This window comes from Lissotriton vulgaris, chromosome 2_1 (assembly GCF_964263255.1).
Source record: "Lissotriton vulgaris chromosome 2_1, aLisVul1.2, whole genome shotgun sequence".
NCBI lineage: Eukaryota > Metazoa > Chordata > Amphibia > Caudata > Salamandridae > Lissotriton > Lissotriton vulgaris.
Genome location: NC_141687.1, coordinates 348,661,979 through 348,686,065, shown reverse-complemented (window position 1 = coordinate 348,686,065; position 24,087 = coordinate 348,661,979). Strand labels below are relative to the sequence as shown.

The following is a 24,087-nucleotide window of genomic DNA, read 5'->3' as shown; positions in this document are numbered from 1 at the left end:
ATGGACAATTGGAGGCGTAAAGAAGACGTGTCCATGCCTTGAGGAGGTGGAAGGTAAGCACAAGAGGGAGTCAATTGCCGAGTCTGGTGACTAATATGGGAGGTGAAAGAACACTTTGCACTCAGAGATGCAACAAAACAAATCTATACAAAGAGGGAAGAAGTAGCTGTGGAAGACAGTTGTATAGGAGTTCATGGAAAAACAATTGCGTAAAATGCCATTACTGAGAAACCATTTCACCTAAACAGTGTCATGGAAATTTGCAGGATGAATGACATTGACCATTTCATAGAATGCCTTTTTTAAATTGGCTTTTGCATACTTATTTAATCAGATGTAAATGCAATAGTTGCAGGTCTTACTTTCAGAAACAGATTGTCTGAGGTGTTTTTTTCTGTGTTTTTCTTCAAGGGACTTTTGTTTGGATTTATTTATTTTACATTGTCAAACATTTACTTCGGTAGCTATCAATTTTCTGACCACTCGCCACCAATCCATCCTTACCCTTAAAAATCCTACACAATACCTAAACAACACTCATCCCTAACCCCTAAACTCAACCTATTCCTCAACTCTATTGTGGGCCACTCTAGCTCTCCAGCCCTTGTGTTGATCAGTATCCTCCAGTGATGTCGTCCAGCACTCAGTCTTATCTTAGATCATTGAACTACTGTCGCCTCAGGTTGGGTGAAGATACAGTCACTGGGTCACCTTGCTTGATGATCGTCCTATCTCGATCTTAGCTAGGAGGCCCCCGCTTTGCAGCCATAGTGGTCTATTCTCTAGATCCACTTTCAAGTTCACTTGTGCATTGCCCATAAGTGCAGGGATCTGAATTTCTCATTTTTTTATTGAGGTGGTAGTGATTTTTGGCTGATACTTGCTTGAACTGGAGGGGACAGATGTGCATCTTACTCCTCTGCCATCTTGGGCATGCCACCCTGTTTTCAGATGTTAATCTTTCTCACAAACATGACTTTCAACTCTTCAGGTCAAACATGCCCCAAAGAGGAATGGGTAGAGCAGCATAACCCAAAATCCAAAAATGAACCATTTCTCTAAGACAACCACCCACCCATCACACCCCTCGAGAGGACGATCTGTCGTCCATCGGCCAAGGTTCCCACCTCAATATTACAAAATTAGCAACCACCAGCTGGCTACCACAGCACTCCATTCCATCGTCACCCATTATACCTGCAGGTAAGAAATCTAAAAGGTTCTTGGACAAGTCCACTTTGGAGAACACGTATTGTTATCACCACATTCTACCCTCCGCCTCAATGGAAAACTGACCAACATCACAATGTCGTTCACCACCAAACTCTGTGTCGGGACTACGGTCAGGGTAGACCAGGATAATGTCATTCTAGCCATCACTTTGCCCCTTTCAATTATGATGCTCAACAGTCTTTTTCTCCACTCAGTATTCAAAAAGTCTCGTCATTGCACCAACTCTGTGGACATTATCTCCCCATGCCTCCTGGGGCAGTCAGTATGCATACCCCACCACTGGCCACATTGCCAGCATGTTCCGCAACTCGCCAAGCACTGCACGCAAATCCACCTTAATTTTTCCACTTGTATCTGCATTGGAACTTCCAGCACTTTCAGGTGGGTTTCTCTCAGATTATCCAGTCATCAGATCATAGCCTTGAACTACATAACCCCTTCAATCCCATTTCCTCTGTAGATTTTGCTCTCTTTCACTGGAATGAACTATTCTATCAGCTGAACCTCTGAAAAGTGTAACTTTTCTTTGCCTCATATTGCACCTTCTCAAATCAGCAACTCTGTTAGCTCCTCTAGTTTGTCTTTCACAGCTACCTCAGCCCTCTTAATATTCTTTATTTTCTGTCATCTTTGAGTGCAAAGTGTTCTTTTATTCCATTAAATTGGTTTTCTATGAAATCACATGCAACCACCGGAAAGCCATAGACAATAGGAGAAGGCATACAGAAAATGTGCCCATGCCTTGAGGAAGTGCAAGGTAAGCCGAGTGTGGTGACTAATATGGGAGGTGAAAGAACACTTTGCACTCAGAGATGCAAAAAACAAATCCATACAAAGAGGACAGGGGTAGCTGTGGAAGACGGTTGTATAGGATTGCATGGAAAAATAATTGAATAAAATAGCATTACTGAGAAACTATTTCACATAAACAGTTTCGTGGAAATTTTCAGGATGAATGGCATTGACCATTTCATAGAATACCTTTTTTATGGCTTTTGCATGCTTATTTAATAGGATGTAAATGCAATACTTGCAGGTCTTACTTTCAGAAACATATTGTCTGAGGTATTTTTTTCTGTGTTTTACTTCAAGGGACTTTTGTTTGGATTTATTTATTTTATATTGTCATACATTTACTGCGGTAGCTAGTAATTTGCCGACCACTCGCCACCCATCCATCCTTACCCTTAAAGATCATATACCTTACCTAACCAACACTTATCTCCAACCCCTAAACTCTACCTATCCCTCAACTCTAAGAACTCTTTCTACCCTTAAACTCCACCCATCCCTGATCCACAAAAATCCCTCACCATATGTAAACTAGATCCATTCCTTACCCAGAAACTCCATCTATTACTGAACCCTAAAAGAAAGAAGAGTTTTCAAGCCTGGGTCATTCATTTCCATGGGACACAGAGTAGGTGATCAATCTGTTTGCTGTCTTTTTGCAAGGTTGCTTTCTGGTGTGCTTTGTTTGATGCCGGGCTTCACACACATAGTGGGGCCTTTTCGTTACTCTCTGATATTCATGGTCACAAGTGTTGGCAGTCGAGGTTCCCCGGTGCCTCTCTACTATGCTGTTTCATTGTGGGCCACTTTAACTCTCTAGCCCTTGTGTTGATCAGTATCCTCCAGTGATGTTGCCCGGTACTCACTCTTGTCTTAGATCATTGAACTGCTGTTGCCTCAGGTTGGGTGCAGATACATTCACTGGGTCCCCTTGCTTGATGATCGTTCCATCTCGATCTTGGCTAGGAGGCCTTCGCTTTGCAGCCACACTTTATTCTCTTTATACACTTTCAAGTTCACTTGTGCATTGCCCATAAGTGCAGGGATCTGAATTTCTCATTTTTTAATTGCGGTAGTGGTGATATTTGGCTGATACTTACTTGAACTGGAGGGGACAGATGTGCATCTTACGCCTCTGCAATCTTGGCCATGCCACCCTGTTTTCAGGTTTTAATCTTTGTATTCTCTACATAATATAGAAGGAAAACCAGCAACATTATTGCACAACTAGAATAATCAGTCGCCCCCAAGTACACAACAGTAGAATAGAAATTACAATTTGTTAAAAAAAGTTAAAATGTAGGTATAGGTGGCTCACAAACATGGCTTGCAACTGTTCAGGCCAAATCATGCCTCAAAGAGGAATGGGTAGACAAACATAACCCAAAATCCAAAAATGAACCATTTCCTTGAGACAATCACCCCCATCACACCCCTCTAGAGAAAGATCAGTTGTCCATCTGTCAAGGTTCCCACCCCAATATTGCAGAATAGCAGCCACCAGCTAGTTACCACAGCACTCCATTCCATTGTCTCCCATTATACCTGTAGGCAAGAATACCAAACAGGTCTTGGACAAGTCCACTAGGGAGAACACATATTGCTCCTACCTCTTTCTACCCACTGCCTCAATGGAAAACTGACCAACATCACAATGACCTTCACCACCAAACTCTGTGTCGGGGCTCCAATCAGGGAAGACGCGGATAATGTCATCCTAGTCATCAGTTTGCCCCTTTGAATTATGGTTCCCAACAGTCTTTCTCCTCATTCAGTATTCAAAAAGTCAATATGAACACCTCACGATTGGCCGCATTTCCAGCATGTTCAGCAACTCGCCAAGCACTGCACACATATCCACCTTTACAGTTTTCACTTCAATCTGCATTGGAACTCCCAGCATCCTCAGCGGGGTTCATCTCTGATTATCCAGGCATAGAATCATGGCATCAAATGACATACCCCCTCAATACCATTTCCTATGACGGGTTTCCTCTCTCTCACTGCAGTGATCGATTCGATCAGCTGGCCTTCCAAAAACTGGAACTTTTCTTTGCCACGTATTGCACCTTCTCAATTCAGCTACTGTGTTAGCCCCTCTAGTTTGTGTTCCACAGCTACCTCTGCCCACTTATTATTCTTTATGTTTTGGGCGTCTCTGAGTGCAAAGTGTTCTTGTATTCCATGAAGTTGTTTTACTATGAAATCACATACAACCACCGGAAAGCCATAGACGATAGGAAGCAGCGTTAAGGAGATTTGTCTATGCCCTGAGGAGGTGCAAGGCAAGCACAAAAGTGGGAGGTGAAAGAACACTTTGCACTCAGAGGAGATGCCAAAAAAAACAGGCAATACAAAGATGGCAGAGATAGCTATGGAAGATGGTTGTATATGATTTCGTAGAACAATAATTGCATAAAATACCATTACTGAGTAAGCATTTCATCTAAATAGTTTAATGAACATTTGCAGAATGAATGGCATTAACCATTTAGTAGAAACCAATTCCTCAAATATCTTCTTTTCAAAATTGTCTTTTGCATACTTATTTTGTAAGATGCAAATGGAATAGTTGCAGTTCTTACTTTCAGAAACATATTGTCTGAGGTATTTCTTTCTGTGCTTTACTTCAAGGGACATTGGTATGGATTTATTTATTTCACATTGTCAAACACTTATTTTGGTAGCTTTTAATTTGCTGACCCCTCACCACCCAGCCACCCTTACCCCTAAAAATCCTTCACCATGCCTAAACTAAACTCATCCCTAAACTCTACCTATCCCCGAACACTAAAAGCTCTTACTACCTTAAACTCTACCCATCAGTGAACCATAAAAAACTCTTACCCTATCTAAACTAGACCCCTTCCTTACCCCTAAACTCCACCCATTCCTAAACCTTAAAAGACATTTGGATCCCTAATCTTAATCCATGTCTGAACCATAAAATCCCTCACTACTCCTAAATTGCACATATTCCTGAATGCTCAAACTCCCTTCCATGCCCAAACCAACCTAATTCCAGTACACTTAATACCCCGTTTCACCCCTAAACACCACCCATCCCTTCCCTGACCCAGTGCCACCCTTAAATACCACCCATCCCACCCCAGAACCCTACAAACTCCAGCCACCCCTAAAGCACACCCACCCCAGAATTCTTAAAGCCCCTCATCAACCTTAAACACCTTCCATCATAGACCCATCATCACCCTTAAAGTTCACCAGTCTGTGATCCCTAAATGCCATTTCTACCCATAAACTCCACGTACACCTAAATTCTACCGATCACTGAATCTCAACACCCGAAAACCCCCCTACACTTCACCCATCTCTGAACCCTAAATAACCCTCACCACCTCCTAAACTCCGCTCCTCTGTAAAGTCTAAAAACTCACCACTATCCTTAAATTCCACTCATTTCTGCTAGCTAAAAACCATAGCTACACCTACATTTGACACATCTAAAGCCCCTTTTATTCACCTGGACTCCATCCACCTCTCACTCCTAAAAAGCCACCATCACCCCTAATCATCATCCATTCTTGAACCAAAAAAACCCTCATTTATCCTAAAAACCTCCCAAAATAATATAATTTTGAACATTCCTTAAGATTATCATTCCTTCAAATTATTTAAATGTTTTGTTTAATTTTCAATATTTTTGTATTTCCTTGAAATCATCTTTCCATGAAATTGTGTTTCCATGATTTGGTTTCCTCCTTTGTGGTTTCTCAGTTGTTCCATTATTTCACATACATAATGTATGGCAGGAATTTACAAATAAGGCAAAGGCATGTGTGACAGTCTTCGCCTACTCCTTTAACCCCACCAAGTCTCACACACTTGCTATTTCAGGGTCACTGCTACACCGAGGAGTGTTGTCAGCAGGCCTCATGGCGAGAGAATCATTTGGTTGGCCTCCAGGGGTCAGCACACTATCTCCTCTGTGAGGTCCTCTGGCTGCTGCAATCTCTGCATGCTGTCTTGAGCTGCTGTGGTGACTACCAGAGTGTCATCCCCAGTCCTCGTCCCATGCACTGCAGTAAGTGATGGGCCAGACCTTCCATGGTCGCCTGGGCGGTCACCACAAATATATGCCTACCACTGCCAGCTGTCAACTCCTTATACTATGATGACAATGTGCTCCACTGTGATCAGATTATGTGCAGTGAACAGAGAGGGCATCACTGCAGAATGTCCAGAATGCTGCCACCAGACTGGTCTTCAACCTACTGCCCCACTGCCACATCAGCAAACACCTACGGACACTACACTGGCTCCCCGTCAAGAAGAGAATCAATTTCAAGCTTCCAACCCACGGCGAGAAGGCCCTTCACTACACCGGACCCGCCTACATGAACCACAGCCTTGCGTACAACGCACCCCAAAGGTCCCTCCACTCAGCCCAGCTTTCCCTTGCAACGGTACCACACAGCAAGATGACCAGATCAGGAGGACGCTCCTTCTCCATCCTCGCTACCAAGGCATGGAACTCCCTCTCTCTCCACCTCCAACAGACACGATCCCTCCCCAAGTTCTTGAAGGACCTCAAGAGCTGGCTCTATGACTTCCAGGAGCTGCACGCCCCCCCCTTGACCTCCCAAGTGCCTTGAGACCCTCCGTGTAGTAGCTGCTCTTTATAGACCCCTGATTGATTGATTGACTGCTATCACCATCAGTCTTTGCCACCATCTAAGCTGCGGGCACCTCTGTTCCAACTCTGTACGCTCAGGTTGCCATTGCACCCCTTGGAAGACACCAGCAAGAAAATGATCCCAGAATCATTTGAGTATCCTAGGAATTCCCCATTTTTTCACCACATGTTTTAAACCCTTGCAAAAACCTAGATCCTTTATTTCTACAAGAAAGACTTTCATGTGTTCTCCTCTAACAAGTTAAAATGGCAACTTGGGAAACAGTGTAAAACCCAGTCAATTATAAATGACATCTAAAAGAAGAGGATGCTTAATGTGCCCATCAGAAACCCACCAGGCAGGGTGATGAGGAGAATATACATTATATTGTAAAAATACATCTCCACCTTTGTGAGGACTAGTTTGGTGGGAAGGCAAGACTAACCAGGGATTACTGGGCCCTAATTGTATCAGTTAAGGTAATTTACCACTGCTGTATGTACACAATGTGTACATGTCAAACTTTTCCTAAAAGTGGCTTCAAAGAATTCTTGGGTACAAATCAACTTCCCTAAGGATTTATCACAGATTGGATCTAACCTCATTAATCTATCGTAAATAATTCACCTGGCACCCATTAAAAAAATGCACCCTTCAATCTCACTAGCCAACTCTATTGCAAAATAAGAACTCTTCATGATGGACATAGGCCTACAGATTTTATCAATGCAGCCATACTTAATAAGTGCTTGTACAACATGACAAGTAAAAACGTTGTGACTGAAAACATAGAATATAAAATAACATGCGATTGCAATGCAAGTCGCCTGCATAATGCCTTTCTGGAATATTATGGTTGTCTATTTCCATAAATTAAGTACAGCCTGTAATGTGAATTGCCCACCAGGAAAATTCACTCAGCACAGGCAAAAGATCTGATCGTCAACATTTCGACCCAAAATTGCGTAGTTACTAGGAATTTTCCAGGTGGGTCTTCCTCAGGACGTGTGTGTGGGACAACCTAGAGCTGCATGAAAATCACCTCTCCTATGTTTAGTTTCTTAGCATATGTTGAGGGCAGGTTTGCTCATCTATAGGCTGAGAACCTCAGATCCAACTCTTAAGTCTCTTGCAAGTGTGGATAAACAAACCTTGCTTGTTACGGCCCTGCTGACAAGGCATTAACATTTGGTAACCCATTCCTACAAGCTTCAACATAATTGAAGCATGACTCTAAGGTCTCTGCCTAAGCAGACCTAAAACAACATTCAAGTGGCCCTACTATTCTTCACTTGACGACAAAAACATTTGACTAGACCAGAAATAATGCATTAACAATGCACTCACATCAATGAGCTAAGGGAAACCTCCAGCTAGACGTTTCACTATGGAAGACACAGGTACTTCCTTGTGCAGTGTGATTGCCTAGCAACTCGCAGGACCTGTAAGCTTTGCCTGATTCAATCAGCTCAAGGCCTGTAACAAAGCTAGATCCCAACATGTTTTCTCTGAAGAGATGCTATCACTAACTATGTTCTCTTCCTTCTGGCAGGCTCCAGTCTCTATCATTACCTTCCAGGGGCCTCCTGATCTCCAGATTCGGTTCTTTGTCCTTCCTTCACAGATGCAGTTTTTAGACAGTTTGCCCTTGTAGAGCACGCTTCCAGAACCCCTCTTCACACTGCTTTTAGCCTCTCCCCCCAAGGCAGGTTCAGAATCTCCAGCAGGGTGAGGACCAAAGTCCTTTGCACATCTCTTTAATCCCCATGCAGCTTGACCTATGACTACACAGGGCAGGTTCTGCTGGTCAGCAGTCCCTTTCCCCTAGCAGGAGGTTGCTCCTTCTCCAAGCAGTTTACAGCTCTTTTGCGGGGTCCTGACCAGGGTGTCCCCCCGATAAGGAAGCCAGTGACCTAGGATGCTGGCTTTGGAACTTAAGTATTTTCCACCCACACTATGGTGTAGGTCCTTGCCCTAGATCATGAGAATGACACACTGGCCGTGGTGCTTGCCAAGTATTTATCCTTGCCTTGAAGACAGCATTGTGGTTTCCCGAGATCTTTATCGGGTGCTGGTTTAAGGTATTTCATGATACCTTGTTCATTAGCTCCAGGTGTATCAGGCTAAAGTCTTTGTTACTCGAAGTTCAGGAGCAAGAATGGTAGAGCTGGGAGTTTTCTGAGAAAAACAAAGCAAAGGCACACATGATAGTTTCAACATGTTGAGTAAAGGGTACCATGAGATTCTATGGAACTCAGTGCTAATCTATATGGAATAGTGATGGCTATGGGTCTTTAAAGTAGTTGGTTGCGGTGCCAAACGTAGGCAGACCCATTAATGGAGTGTAGAACGTTACCTTAGAATTGAAGCCTTTTTAAAGAGCTTAAACTTTACCAGCGGTAAGGGTCTCTGTGCTTCATCGAAGTGAGGTTCTAAAGTTGGATAGGCTTGTCAGGTCGTTGTGGAGAAGGATAAAAAAAGAAGAAATAGCCAGTAACAGTGAAGACAGTCAAACACACTGGAAGGTGTCTCTTTTAAGGTCCTTCTTTTAGTAAGCGTCTGAAGGTTTTCTCTTCCAGTGAGGAGGACCCTCAAGCTGAGGCCTAAACGGGTTTAATGTAGGCCTGGGCAGCGAACTCCGACTGTTCACTGAGTTTGCGTAGTTTTCTGCACTCCGCAGAGCATACAGAGTTCCTCCTCGCCCTTTAAGTTGGCAAGCGAGGAAAATCCAATGCTAGACCACCTCCCAGCGAGATTTCTCAATGCGTGCGGTCGCATATAGTCACGACCGCTCATGTTGAGAAACCTTTGTTCACAGTTAGGAAGCTGCCACTCAAGTAAATCTACTGGAGCGGCAGAAAGAAGCAGCGCCCTCTTGTGCTGCATATAGTGCAGTTCGTGCTGATTTTTCTTGCGCGGAAGTCGGCGAACTCCGACCAGGCATAGTTTAATGGCCTTTGATCAGCTCACGAAGCTTTGTGGAGTTACCAAAGCTCTGAGCATCTCAAAGTGCTGGTGAGAGGCAGGAAGACTTTGACCTGATTTAGATCTTGGCGGACAGGTTAGTCTGTGACAAAGGTGACGGATATCCCATCCGCCAAAATATAAATCTCATAAGATATAAAGGGATTTATATTATGGTGGACGGGATATCCGTCACCGTCGTGAAGCACTAGCCCATCCACAGAGATCTAAATCAGACCCCATGTCTTTACCAGACCTTTGCTGGTACTCATCCCAGTCTCAGGTGGACCTCAGAAACGATTCCTCGTTTTATGGTGTAAAGCTTTTCCTCTAGTCAGTCCTAAAGAATACGCACAGGAAAGCATCAGCTGGGATTTTGCAGTCTTTTTACCCACAAATAAAGCAGGAATCTACAGGCCAGTGGCCTTACGACAAGTGCTAGCCTACTACTGAACAAGGTTTGAAACTTCTCTCACTGCTTCTGTACAAGGTGGGGTACGGGATAAAATGTAAATGTAAATGTAAATGTACTTATATAGCGCAACCTGTCACCCAAAGGGCATCCTGGCGCTTGCTTAGGGAACCCGTCCTGGTATTCCCCTGTGAGAGGCCCCAGCAGGGTGTCCACAAGGTGAAAGCCAGGCATCCCGCCGCGAGGGGCCATTGTGGAGATTAAGCAAGCTATTGCCCAGAGTTGCAGAGTGCGACCCCGTGAGTCGAGTAGGCACCGGAGCGAGAATTGTCGAGGCCGTGGAATTGTGAGCCCGAGACCCGCCGAGGCGGGGTATCGAACCCTGGTCCACGGTCGATCCCAGCATCCGGGTCTGCCGCCTCTAACCACTGAGCCACACAAAGAAGACAGGCTCTCAGCTACAAAGAGTGTCATTGCATTCCAACAAATTGGTGCCATAATTTAAGGGGTGTCTGCTGATATCTTGTGAAACATCCAGGTTTTACGTCACCGCAAAGCCAGCTCAGCCTTTCATCATTCCGGGGTCAAAAAATTAAGAATTATTAAAAAATGTAATAGTAACACCAGTTAATTACAGTGCTTGGAATTGCCAAAATATTGGTATGGAGTGCAATATAGAAATCCAAGTTGTTTTATTTGTGATAAATTATAACGGCTAGACTTTTCTAGATCCCCTGTACATTCAGGACTTCGCAGATGTCAGACTGTTACGCTTTGTTTTTTTTAACTTGGGGCTTAAACGACAGAGACACAAAGCTGCAGCTAAAAACAGAGAATGTCTCTATGCCTAGACAGCAGACTCTGTCTTCAGTATCCTAGACAGAGACCAAGGTACACTCTTTGCTGCTTTTTAACTTAATGTGCTTCTACTCGGATGGTGGGCCCAGCCTGGCATTTTTGTATTGAAAAGCCATAATCCATCCTTTAGGTTTTTTTAAGCCATTGATCCTACTACTCGCCAGTTCATTCCACTATAGCTTGTCAAGTCCTAATCCTAAGAGATTTGATTGGCTGAATTTCTGAAGCCAGAACAGGGTGTTGACAGTACAAACGTGCATACTTACAGCTTCTGCTCACGCCTTCATTCTTCAATTAAATCACAGGAAATCTTTCAATTCGACATGATGTTACAGTCAGTAGTTCTTCCAATTTTTGTTTTATTTGGCATGACATTGAAATGGTTTAGAATCTATTAACTCTGAAAGGCTTACAGTGGAACCCTAATCTCCATTTTGTTTTCTTCTCCCAGTTCCTCCTGCCTCACTCGCGGGGAAGCTCTCATGGCCAGACCCGGATAACTCGTAAAGCCTACCCTGAGGACTTCTACGCCAAGATGATGGACGAAAGCTACCAGCTCTGGGCCCAGCTGGAGAAGGAGACCAACACTGTACTCTGCAGGTGAGGATACAGCTGTCTGGGCTGCCACATAGAGAGCCACAGATCTGGCCTAGAGGCTACTCCCTGATCAGTGGAGCCTAAGATATGAAAACAATAAAGTTGAGAAAACGAAGGGACAAACGTGAAGAAAAAGGGCAGTGATGAAGACAGTATAAGGTGAGTGAAGTAGGTAGATACAGAAGAAGGAGTAGAGGCAGATGAAACGGAGGGGAAGAGCGAAGGAAAGTGTATGATACTTGAGAAGGCGTGAGAAGAGGGTAAAACAAAGACAAAGTACACAACAAGGGAAATAGAAAAGGGACAAATAGGAAGTGAAGAAGTGGACAGAGAAAGGAAGAATGGGTTGGAAGAAATAGATAAAATAAACATTAAGAGAGATGGGAATAACGAAATTGGAAAAAGTTGCAAAGAAGAAAACAAGGATAGACCTGAAGAGTGAGCGGGGGACAGAAGAAAAGGAAGAAGACTGAATACAGCGAAAGCAAGAGAAAACGTGAAAAATAGCAGAGAGAAGGGGACACAGAGGAGCAGAGAAGAGGAGAGCAGATCATTGTGAGAAGTTAAAGATGAAGAGAGGGCAGGACAACAGATGAAAGAATACAGTTCAGCTGAAGAGAGTTGGGGTAAGAATGAGAGAAGAACACATCACAGGAGGGAGAAAAAAATGACGAGGAAGTATACACTGTGGAAAAGAGAAAGCAGTTGAGATAAAAGGACACAAGGAGGGGGAATGAGGACTGGAAGAGGTGTCCAAAGAGAAAAAGAAGAGAGGACACAGGAAGTAAGAAGAGAACAGACTGAAAAAGAGGCAGAAAGGAGAAAGAAAAAGCAGAGCAGAATCAAGTAGGAAAAAAGTAGGAGAGAGAAAGGAAAACAGGAATAGAAAAGGAAATCGGGAGAAAGTAAGAGAAACTGGGAGTGATAAGGTACCAAAGAGAAGGATACGGGGACATGAAGAGAGAGAAAGAAGAAGAAAGGAAGTGAGAGAAGAAAAGACTGATTGGTAGAGAGAAAGGGCAGAGAAAGAGAGGGCTCAAACAAAAAGCAATCGGGTTAGAGAGCAAGAGAGAATCTGAGGCAGAGACAGACTAGTACAGATGGAAAAAGATGGTGGTCTAGAGAAGCAGAGACTGATGAGACATCGAGCAAGAAAGTGAGAGCGAGGAAGAGAGAGACGACAGGGAGCTTGAGGGGTTAGGAGTCAATGGGGTGAGTTGTGGTGATGCCTAGAATATGCAGAGCTACAAAATAGTAAAAGTATTGGCAACAAGCACTTCTCCACGCTGTATGAAATTGTTTGATAAAGAAGTTTAGGGGAGAAATACTAAATACGTGTAAGCATTGGACAGCAATGTAAAAATTCTTAAACACAGACTGGCATACCTGCTCCACCTGCCCGTATTTCATAAACAGAGCTTAATTTGTTTTTTTTTAAAGCGTGCAGTCGCCAAAGTTTACCTTAGGAGGTCCGTGCTGCCGCACAACGGTGTCCCGGTATCCCAAGGCTGCCTAGTCTACCTCATGCCTCATTCTTCCACCGTTCTTCACTTCCTGCCTCTTTCTCTCACTCTTGCAGGTTCTTTTTTTCCCAAGAAATTTTATTTTTTCAATGCTACAACACAAAACTTTGACCCCCCCTCAAGCCATGTAACAGAAGCACAGTGAACCATTGACAGAACAAGAAAAAGGGACAATAAGATACATCAATGAGACCCATATACATTAAATGATCTTACTCTTCATCAGTGAGTTACAGAATGCAATTTCAAACCAGGGGGTTCACCCTCAGATATCCAAACGTAAGGATCTCAAAGATCTGGGACAGCCATAATACGGGCCTTTGTTCACTAAATAATCAATAAACGGGCGCCATTGTGTTTCAAAGTTATGGTCTTTATCCACAAGGGACCGTGTTAGTTTTTCCATGGCTATTAGAGTCTGTTATTAACTAACCCAGTACCGTGTGGAGGGCATCGATGGGGTCTTCCATCGCAATGATAGCAATTGCTTCACCACTAGTAACATGTTTGGTGCGATCTTCCAATCTATTGTGGTCAATGCTGCCATGCTCATTGGTGTAAGGCTCAGGATAACAGTGACTGGGTCGGGCAGCAATGGGTATCCCAACACCCCCCTAATGTGACTAAGGATTTCTTTCCAAAACGTTATCGAACTAGGGCAAGCCCGCCACATATGTATATAGTCTCCTGTTGGCCACACCCCCTCCAGCAAAGCCCGTCCATTGCTTCTTAAATTTGTTGCAAATGCAAAGGTGTCATGACCTTGTACTAAGCGTGGGCGGAAAATCCGTTCCGCTCGCGGATTTTGCGGATTTTCGGGAAATCCGCAATCCGCGAGATTTGCGGATTTCCCGCAAAATCCGCAAATTCGCACGCAGCGGATTTTTTTGGCGGCGCGCGGCGTTGGTGATACAATTTTTGCGGCGCGCGGCGTTTATCATCGTTTGCCGAGTTGTTTTTTTCGATAGTTTGCGAGTGCTGCGCCATTTTGGATCTTGCTGTGTGATCCCGCGGGAATTGGCGAGCGCGATTACGTCATCGCGGCTTGCCAGCGAGAGTTTGTCAACGCGAGTACGGCGAGATCACGTCTCGCGGTACTTCGCAAATTGCGAGATTTGAGATGCGGCGCGCGAAAATATAAATTTGCAATTCTGCACAAGAAATCCACCAGCAAGCAGCATAAACCTTCTAGAAATGATGATTTTTATGTGAATAACTCCTTAGTTTGACATTTGCCTGCACTTTTTTAGCGAGGAGTCCATTTTGGGGAGGGGGGCAGGGGGGTGGGAGGAAGGAAGTGCCCCATAGTCTTCAACTTCCTGTTCCTGTTCAGCAGGCTCCTCCCAGTGCTTTGTCCATCTCCTGGTCACTTTTCATTCGGATGTGGACCTGGAAGGATTACCTTTTGTGGATGCTGCTGGATCTTTGGATTTGAGGCCTTTTTGACTTTCTTTGGATCACTGTTGGATTAGAAATTTTACAAGTAAGTTTGTTTGGGGCATTACAGTTGCTGCAACTAAAATTTTGGGATTTTCGATTTTTGGGCTGTTTTGGGGCCTTTTCCCAGGGGTACTCAGTGGTGGGTGGACTGATTCTTTCTGTGGGTTGTCTTGAATTTAAACATCATGGAGGCCATAGATGAATTGGGATTGTGCTGATTTTTCTGTGTTTTTCGATTTTTTTTTTTTGTAAAATTTTGTGTTTTTCGATTTTTGACCTGTTGTTGGGGCCTTGACCAGGGGTAGTGAGTGGTGCATGGGGCCTAGTCTTTCTGTGGGCTGTCTTGAATTTAAACATCATGGATGGAATGGGATTGTGCTGATTTTGCAGTGTTTTTCGATTTTTGGGGGTGTTCATGGGGAGGGACATGCCATGTGGCTGGTGGCCATTTTGAGTGCAGCTACAGGCACTTGCCATGTGCTGGCAGGCAAGTGGCCATTTTGAATGCAGGCTTTGTTGTTAGGCCTCCAACCATTTTCCCTACTTTTCAACCTTTATTTATGCCAGGGGTAGTGAGTCTTGCATGGGCCTAGTATTTCTGTGGGTTGTCTTGAATTTAAACATCATGGAGGCCATAGATGAATTGGGATTGTGCTGATTTTTCTGTGTTTTTCGATTTTTTTTTTTTGTAAAATTTTGTGTTTTTCGATTTTTGACCTGTTGTTGGGGCCTTGACCAGGGGTAGTGAGTGGTGCATGGGGCCTAGTCTTTCTGTGGGCTGTCTTGAATTTAAACATCATGGATGGAATGGGATTGTGCTGATTTTGCAGTGTTTTTCGATTTTTGGGGGTGTTCATGGGGAGGGACATGCCATGTGGCTGGTGGCCATTTTGAGTGCAGCTACAGGCACTTGCCATGTGCTGGCAGGCAAGTGGCCATTTTGAATGCAGGCTTTGTTGTTAGGCCTCCAACCATTTTCCCTACTTTTCAACCTTTATTTATGCCAGGGGTAGTGAGTCTTGCATGGGCCTAGTATTTCTGTGGGTTGTCTTGAATTTAAACATCATGGAGGCCATAGATGAATTGGGATTGTGCTGATTTTTCTGTGTTTTTCGATTTTTTTTTTTTGTAAAATTTTGTGTTTTTCGATTTTTGACCTGTTGTTGGGGCCTTGACCAGGGGTAGTGAGTGGTGCATGGGGCCTAGTCTTTCTGTGGGCTGTCTTGAATTTAAACATCATGGATGGAATGGGATTGTGCTGATTTTGCAGTGTTTTTCGATTTTTGGGGGTGTTCATGGGGAGGGACATGCCATGTGGCTGGTGGCCATTTTGAGTGCAGCTACAGGCACTTGCCATGTGCTGGCAGGCAAGTGGCCATTTTGAATGCAGGCTTTGTTGTTAGGCCTCCAACCATTTTCCCTACTTTTCAACCTTTATTTATGCCAGGGGTAGTGAGTCTTGCATGGGCCTAGTATTTCTGTGGGTTGTCTTGAATTTAAACATCATGGAGGCCATAGATGAATTGGGATTGTGCTGATTTTTCTGTGTTTTTCAATTTTTTTTTTTTGTAAAATTTTGTGTTTTTCGATTTTTGACCTGTTGTTGGGGCCTTGACCAGGGGTAGTGAGTGGTGCATGGGGCCTAGTCTTTCTGTGGGCTGTCTTGAATTTAAACATCATGGATGGAATGGGATTGTGCTGATTTTGCAGTGTTTTTCGATTTTTGGGGGTGTTCATGGGGAGGGACATGCCATGTGGCTGGTGGCCATTTTGAGTGCAGCTACAGGCACTTGCCATGTGCTGGCAGGCAAGTGGCCATTTTGAATGCAGGCTTTGTTGTTAGGCCTCCAACCATTTTCCCTACTTTTCAACCTTTATTTATGCCAGGGGTAGTGAGTCTTGCATGGGCCTAGTATTTCTGTGGGTTGTCTTGAATTTAAACATCATGGAGGCCATAGATGAATTGGGATTGTGCTGATTTTTCTGTGTTTTTCGATTTTTTTTTTTGTAAAATTTTGTGTTTTTCGATTTTTGACCTGTTGTTGGGGCCTTGACCAGGGGTAGTGAGTGGTGCATGGGGCCTAGTCTTTCTGTGGGCTGTCTTGAATTTAAACATCATGGATGGAATGGGATTGTGCTGATTTTGCAGTGTTTTTCGATTTTTGGGGGTGTTCATGGGGAGGGACATGCCATGTGGCTGGTGGCCATTTTAAGTGCAGCTACAGGCACTTGCCATGTGCTGGCAGGCAAGTGGCCATTTTGAATGCAGGCTTTGTTGTTAGGCCTCCAACCATTTTCCCTACTTTTCAACCTTTATTTATGCCAGGGGTAGTGAGTCTTGCATGGGCCTAGTATTTCTGTGGGTTGTCTTGAATTTAAACATCATGGAGGCCATAGATGAATTGGGATTGTGCTGATTTTTCTGTGTTTTTCAATTTTTTTTTTTTGTAAAATTTTGTGTTTTTCGATTTTTGACCTGTTGTTGGGGCCTTGACCAGGGGTAGTGAGTGGTGCATGGGGCCTAGTCTTTCTGTGGGCTGTCTTGAATTTAAACATCATGGATGGAATGGGATTGTGCTGATTTTGCAGTGTTTTTCGATTTTTGGGGGTGTTCATGGGGAGGGACATGCCATGTGGCTGGTGGCCATTTTGAGTGCAGCTACAGGCACTGGCCATGTGCTGGCAGGCAAGTGGCCATTTTGAATGCAGGCTTTGTTGTTAGGCCTCCAACCATTTTGCCTACTTTTCAACCTTTATTTATGCCCAGGGGTAGTGAGTCTTGCATGGGCCTAGTCTTTCTGTGGGTTGTCTTGAATTTAAACATTATGGAGGGCATGGATGGATTGGGATTGTGCTGATTTTGCAGTGTTTTTCGATTTTTTTGTGCTCTATAACTGAACTGATGTTCCTCTGTCTTCCATTTTTTTTAGGTGCACAAGACTCAAGAGAACCACCAGTGCCAGGAAGAAGTCCTGCAGCGGTGTGTGTGTGCAGCATAACGTCACGCGACGTCACGTCTGGCCTCAGACAACTCTACAATTCGTGCAACTGCGGCCTGCTGTCTGACCTGCTCTGAAGAAGATGGCCCCAAAGAAACTTCTCCGTAGCTCCTCTAGCAAGAAAGTTGCTAGTAAGGAGCAGAAGAAGCAAGTTACCAAGGAGGCTGGTGTGCCACCCACCACTTTTTTTGGGAGCAAAAAAAAAAGTACGCCTGCAGCAGCAGGATCTGCTGGGGACCAACCTGAGAGCAGCACCCCTGCTCCATTGGGTTCAGTGCCTCCACCACCACGCCAACTTAAGTCAAAGCCCTTGAGTGCTTCAGAGGCAGTCAGTGTACTTCTCCAATCACCATCGACCAGTGATGTTGGCTCATCGCAAGAAAGTAGCAGCAATGTCCCTGAATCAACACAGGTTGTTGTAACTCATCTGACAAGTGTTGAACAACCACAGCCGCAACAACAACACCATGTGCAAGTACACGCCCAAGTACATGTGGAAGGAGAGGCAGCAAAAGGAGATGCGCAAGCAAAGGTGCATGGACGTTCACAAGTGCCCACAATAGTTGTTCCTCCCGAAGTAGGGGCACATTTGGAAATCGACAATGAAGCTGAGGTATCATTGGAAGCCACTCCTCCTGATGATCATTCATTGTCTTCCACATCCCTAGCAAGGAAAAGATCAAGGGGGGTGTCTACATCTTCTTCAAGCCCACCTCGTTCTGGTGCAAGTGATCTGTCTTGGGAACCACGACAACTGCGGTCTGACAGTGAGGCAGAGGCACACCATGATCTGCCACCGGTACCTAAGCGTAAAAGGAAGGTCGTCCAAAAACTCAAACCTATGGAGTGTGATGAGGCTCAACAAGAAGTGACAGATACTGCTGGTGATGAAGCCTCTCACGATGACGACGAGGCAGTCATCACAAAGGTCACTGCAGCCCCACCGGGCATGCAGCAAAGAGACATTTTGACCCTATCCCGAGAAGCTGCTGAGCGTGATGATGATGTCGGCGAGGAGGCAATGGAAATGGAATCATTAGATTTGGAGTTAAGTAGTACACCAAAACCTACCGCTTCCATATTTCTTCCTCGCAAGAAGGTACCCACCTCGTCCTCGACCTCAATTCGTGGTGGTGAAAGTGCAAAACGTACTGAAGTTCGGCAATCCACATCCTCCACTTCATCTGTCATTAGCAGCAGGACCACCACCACCAGTATCGCCGCCTCCTCCGGCCCCCGAAGACATTTCAAGTCTCCAGTTTGGGACTTCTTTAGTGTTTGCCCAAAAAAGGAAAACGTAGCCATTTGTAGCCTTTGTAAGCTTCGATATAGTCGTGGTAAGCTTGGTTCTAACTATGGTACCGGAGGCCAGAGAGGTCATCTTGAGAGAAGGCACCCTGTCGAATGGTTTCCGCACCTAGAGGCGGTCAAGAAAGCCGGAATTGCACGTAATGAAAACGTTGATTTGTCATCTGCTGATGACGAGGAGGTAGAAGAAGACGATTCAAACACTTCACTTACACCCAGTTCCCATGTCAGCAGCACACCCCATGGGAGCCACACTAAGAGTGTGGGAGAGAGTGAGACATCAATGCGGAAAAGTACATCAGCGAGCGTAACTGGGTCGAAGAGATCATCATCATCCCGTAAATCATTGGTCCAGGGCAACATTAAAAAGATGTTGTTTACAGAAGCGCAATATGAACGCAACCACCCAATGACCCGTCTGTATAACACTAAGCTGGCTAAAATGCTAGCTCTGGACCTTCTCCCTTTTTCTTTTGTAGAAGGGGTTGGTTTTCTAGAATTAGTGACAGTGCTCTGCCCTAAATGGAAGGTTCCTAGCCGGTTCTATTTTGCCCGAGTTGCGGTTCCAGCACTACATGAAGATGTTCTGAAGTTGATTGGGGCAGCTTTGGAGAAGAGTGCTGTTCACACTATACATCTGACAACAGACATGTGGACCAGTGGCGCAGGCGCTGATTACATGTGCATCACTGCACACTGGGTCTCTTTTTCAGGGGCTAAAGCAAAGCTAAACTCAGGTGTTGACACTAACATTGTTTTTAAAGGTGCTCGGAAACATGCAACACTAGCCATGTTTGGTTTGGAGAAACGTCACACAGCAGAAAACATTTTGGATGTCTTTAACACAAAGGTCCTTAACTGTCTGTCCCCACTAAAACGCAAGGTTGGTTATGTTTCCACAGACAATGGCTCCAATATAGTTAAGGCCATGAGGGACGGTTACTATTTCAGAGTGCCGTGTTTGGCGCACTGTATAAACCTGGTTGTCCAAAAATTCTTGGGTAATAAACGCAGTGCAGCGTACAGTGTATTGGACAACTGCCGAAAAATTTGCAAGCATTTCAGGCATTCTTTTAAGGCCCGCAAGCAGCTGAGGAGCATGCTATATCAAAGTCAAATGCCAGTGAAAGCACTCATCCAGGAGGTGGTAACACGTTGGAACTCAACCTTCTACATGCTTGAGCGTCTGTATGAGCAGTATACGCAACTCGATCAATTTTTCTTGAAAGAGGGTATAGAGGAGCTGAGGATGGGTGGGCCGCAATGGAACATAGTTGAAAGCCTAACACGCATGCTTCGTCCTTTTGAGGTCTTCACACGTGCAGTCAGCAAGGAGGACTCTAATTTGGGAAAAGCTATCCCATTGTTGTACATGCTGGAGGACCAACTGAAGGAGGTGTGTTCTGTGTTTCGAAAAGATGACAAAAAGAAAGACTCTTTGCTTCTGGCTGAGACATTATTAGAGCTCCTACAAGGTGATGAACGTCTTCAAAAGATCCACTCAGAACAGCATTACATTTGTGCTACTATTCTGGATCCACGCTACAAAAAGGCGCTGGCAGGCAGAGCATTCTTTCCTTTTGCTGATGAAGATGTTACAAAGTACAAACGTTGGCTAGCCTTGTCAGCCAAGAAGTTTGAAACAGAACGGCTGGAAATTGAAGGAAATGGCAGTACATCAGCAGGCCATCCCCAGTCAAAACAATCCACTTCTGCACCTGTGGCTGTGGCACAAGTGACCTCTCAGCCGTTAAAGACACCGGCAACCGCATCATCTGCACGAAAGGCAGCAGAAACATTGGAGGCTGAAGAGGATTGGCTAGCTCTGCGTGGGTTTGGTTCTCAAAAGGCCAGAGGCACAGCAAGAGCTACGCAAAGTGGAGGAACCTTGGAGGAGGACCTTGAGTCGATGGTGAAGGACTATCTGAATGACTCCACAGAGGTCTATGTTAATTCTGACCCATTGGCGTATTGGCATGGGAAAAAAGAATTGTGGCCACAGCTCACCAACCTGGCTTTAAACTACTTGTCTTGCCCACTCGCAAGTGTGTCTTCTGAACGGGTTTTCAGTGCGGCTGGTGGGATTGTAACTCCCAAACGGAGCCGCCTCTCGCCCAAAAATGTGGAGAGGTTAACAATGATCAAGATGAATCAGCACCTCATACCACCAGATATAAGAGTACGAGAGAGCGTGCCGGATGAAGAGGAGGTGGCCAGCACCATAGATGAGGGAATTTCTACTCTGTCAGGTGGCACTGACCTCACCCGGGCTGAATTCGCAGAGTATGATGACGAAGCCTTATTCTTATTCCTGGACCGTGATTCCGACTCCGAGCCCTGAAAATGAGACAACGAATCAATAACTTTCTTTTTCATCCTTATTCACTTTTATTCCTGTGTGTCTGTCTTTCTTTGTTGTGCACAGTTAATATAATTCAAACTTTAATCAGATAATCACAAAGACAAGCCCATCAGCAGAACTGTCTTCACTTGTTTGCTAATTTATTTGAAGGTGCCGCAGTCTGCATTCCTCAGGTTCACAAGTTCAGAAGAACATGCTCCTCTATCCTCCTCCTCCAGACTCCTATTTCCATCAAAGCAGAGGGCTGGTTTACGCCCAATGAAGAAAGACTCAGCACTTGTGGGGGTGTTGTTCTACCTCTTTGCAGGTGAGTTGACGGGTCTGGGGGCCATTGCTGGGAAGCACTAAAAGTGGTTTGTGCCAAATCCGAGGCGGAAATTTTTTTGTGTTTTTGATGACTTGCTTGCCTTTGAGGTGCTCTTAGGGGGGGTTCCGTCTGTTTGTGGGTGAGTTTCATGGTCTGAGAGCACTGCTGGGACACTCTAATCTTGATTGCATTTGCTTTTCAGGAAATCCGTCGTGCCAACCCCGACTTATGGCCCAGCTACGCAGCGCGTTTGGACCGAAGGCCCAGAAATATTGCAAGTATGAGAGTTTGCTTTTGGCCTGTTTGGGGGTGTTATACTTCTTGGCGGGTGGGTTGCCGGGTCTTGGGGCATTCCTGGGAAGGTCTAATACCGGGTAGAAGTGGTTGGGACTAAATCCAGGCCGATTTTTTTTTTGGGCTATTTCTGACATTTTGCTCTATGTAGCGTTTTCGGGGGCCTGTTTGGGGGGCTTCCTGGTGTTTGCGGGTGAGTTTCGTGGTCTGGGAGCACTGCTGGGACACTCTAATCTTGATTGCATTTGCTTTTCAGGAAATCCGTCGTGCCAACCCCGACTTATGGCCCAGCTACGCAGCGCGTTTGGACCGAAGGCCCAGAAATATTGCAAGTATGAGAGTTTGCTTTTGGCCTGTTTGGGGGTGTTATACTTCTTGGCGGGTGGGTTGCCGGGTCTTGGGGCATTCCTGGGAAGGTCTAATACCGGGTAGAAGTGGTTGGGACTAAATCCAGGCCGATTTTTTTTTGGGCTATTTCAGACATTTTGCTCTATGTAGCGTTTTCGGGGGCCTGTTTGGGGGGCTTCCTGGTGTTTCTGGGTGAGTTTCGTGGTCTGGGAGCACTGCTGGGACACTCTAATCTTGATTGCATTTGCTTTTCAGGAAATCCGTCGTGCCAACCCCGACTTATGGCCCAGCTACGCAGCGCGTTTGGACCGAAGGCCCAGAAATATTGCAAGTATGAGATTTTGCTTTTGGCCTGTTTGGGGGTGTTATGCTTCTTGGCGGGTGGGTTGCCGGGTCTTGGGGCATTCCTGGGAAGGTCTAATACCGGGTAGAAGTGGTTGGGACAAAATCCAGGCCGATTTTTTTTGGGCTATTTCAGACATTTTGCTCTATGTAGCGTTTTCGGGGGCCTGTTTGGGGGGCTTCCTGGTGTTTGCGGGTGAGTTTCGTGGTCTGGGAGCACTGCTGGGACACTCTAATCTTGATTGCATTTGCTTTTCAGGAAATCCGTCGTGCCAACCCCGACTTATGGCCCAGCTACGCAGCGCGTTTGGACCGAAGGCCCAGAAATATTGCAAGTATGAGATTTTGCTTTTGGCCTGTTTGGGGGTGTTATGCTTCTTGGCGGGTGGGTTGCCGGGTCTTGGGGCATTCCTGGGAAGGTCTAATACCGGGTAGAAGTGGTTGGGACAAAATCCAGGCCGATTTTTTTTGGGCTATTTCAGACATTTTGCTCTATGTAGCGTTTTCGGGGGCCTGTTTGGGGGGCTTCCTGGTGTTTGCGGGTGAGTTTCGTGGTCTGGGAGCACTGCTGGGACACTCTAATCTTGATTGCATTTGCTTTTCAGGAAATCCGCCGTGCCAACCCCGACTTATGGCCTAGCTACGCAGCGCGTTTGGACCGAAGGCCCAGAAATATTGCAAGTATGAGATTTTGCTTTTGGCCTGTTTGGGGGTGTTATGCTTCTTGGCGGGTGGGTTGCCGGGTCTTGGGGCATTCCTGGGAAGGTCTAATACCGGGTAGAAGTGGTTGGGACAAAATCCAGGCCGATTTTTTTTGGGGCTATTTCTGACATTTTGCTCTATGTAGCGTTTTCGGGGGCCTGTTTGGGGGGCTTCCTGGTGTTTGCGGGTGAGTTTCGTGGTGTGGGAGCACTGCTGGCTATATATACTTTACTTTGCAAGAGGTTTGAAGCAAATCCATGGTGGCTGAGGGGACTTAGGGCCTAGCTGCAGAGCGCGCGCGGAGTGATTTGGGAAATTTGTGAAAAAGTGACTAAGTCCCCATTTTTGTACTTTTGCTCTTTGGCTGTTTGGGGGTCTTCTACTCGTTTTCTCCTGGGTTGACGGCTCTGGGGCCATTGCTGGGAAGCTCTAATACCGGATAAAAGTGTTTTGGACCAAATCCCAGGCGGAATTTTTTTTGTGTTTTTGATGACTTGCTTGCCTTTGAGGTGCTCTTAGGGGGGGTTCCGTCTGTTTGCGGGTGAGTTTCGTGGTCTGGGAGCACTGCTGGGACACTCTAATCTTGATTGCATTTGCTTTTCAGGAAATCCGTCGTGCCAACCCCGACTTATGGCCTAGCTACGCAGCGCGTTTGGACCGAAGGCCCAGAAATATTGCAAGTATGAGATTTTGCTTTTGGCCTGTTTGGGGGTGTTATGCTTCTTGGCGGGTGGGTTGCCGGGTCTTGGGGCATTCCTGGGAAGGTCTAATACCGGGTAGAAGTGGTTGGGACAAAATCCACGCGGAAAAGCCTTTAGTTTTGGCACTTTTTGTAACTTAGGGTTCGTTAGGGTTAGCCCTAGCAGCAGGATTGCATGTGTATCGGGGTGTTCTAGATTTTTCAAACTGAGTTCTGGGGTCTTAGAGCACTCGTGAGAATGTGTAATTTTGGTTGCAAGTCATTTGAAG

The 24,087-nt window shown here is 45.4% G+C and overlaps 1 protein-coding gene across 2 annotated transcripts in view; it reads left to right on the top strand.

Moving 5' to 3' along the window:
• Positions 1 to 24,087, top strand: part of PIPOX (pipecolic acid and sarcosine oxidase) — a 326,531-nt gene that overhangs the window by 37,116 nt on the left and 265,328 nt on the right. For both annotated transcript variants that reach the window (XR_015308376.1, XM_086955131.1), the window contains exon 2: positions 11,348 to 11,496. Coding sequence is in view for 1 of the 2 variants with exons in the window: in XM_086955131.1 (XP_086811257.1) it covers positions 11,348 to 11,496 (149 nt within the window). In the remaining variant the exon portion in view is untranslated. The remainder of the gene's footprint in view (positions 1 to 11,347; positions 11,497 to 24,087) is intronic.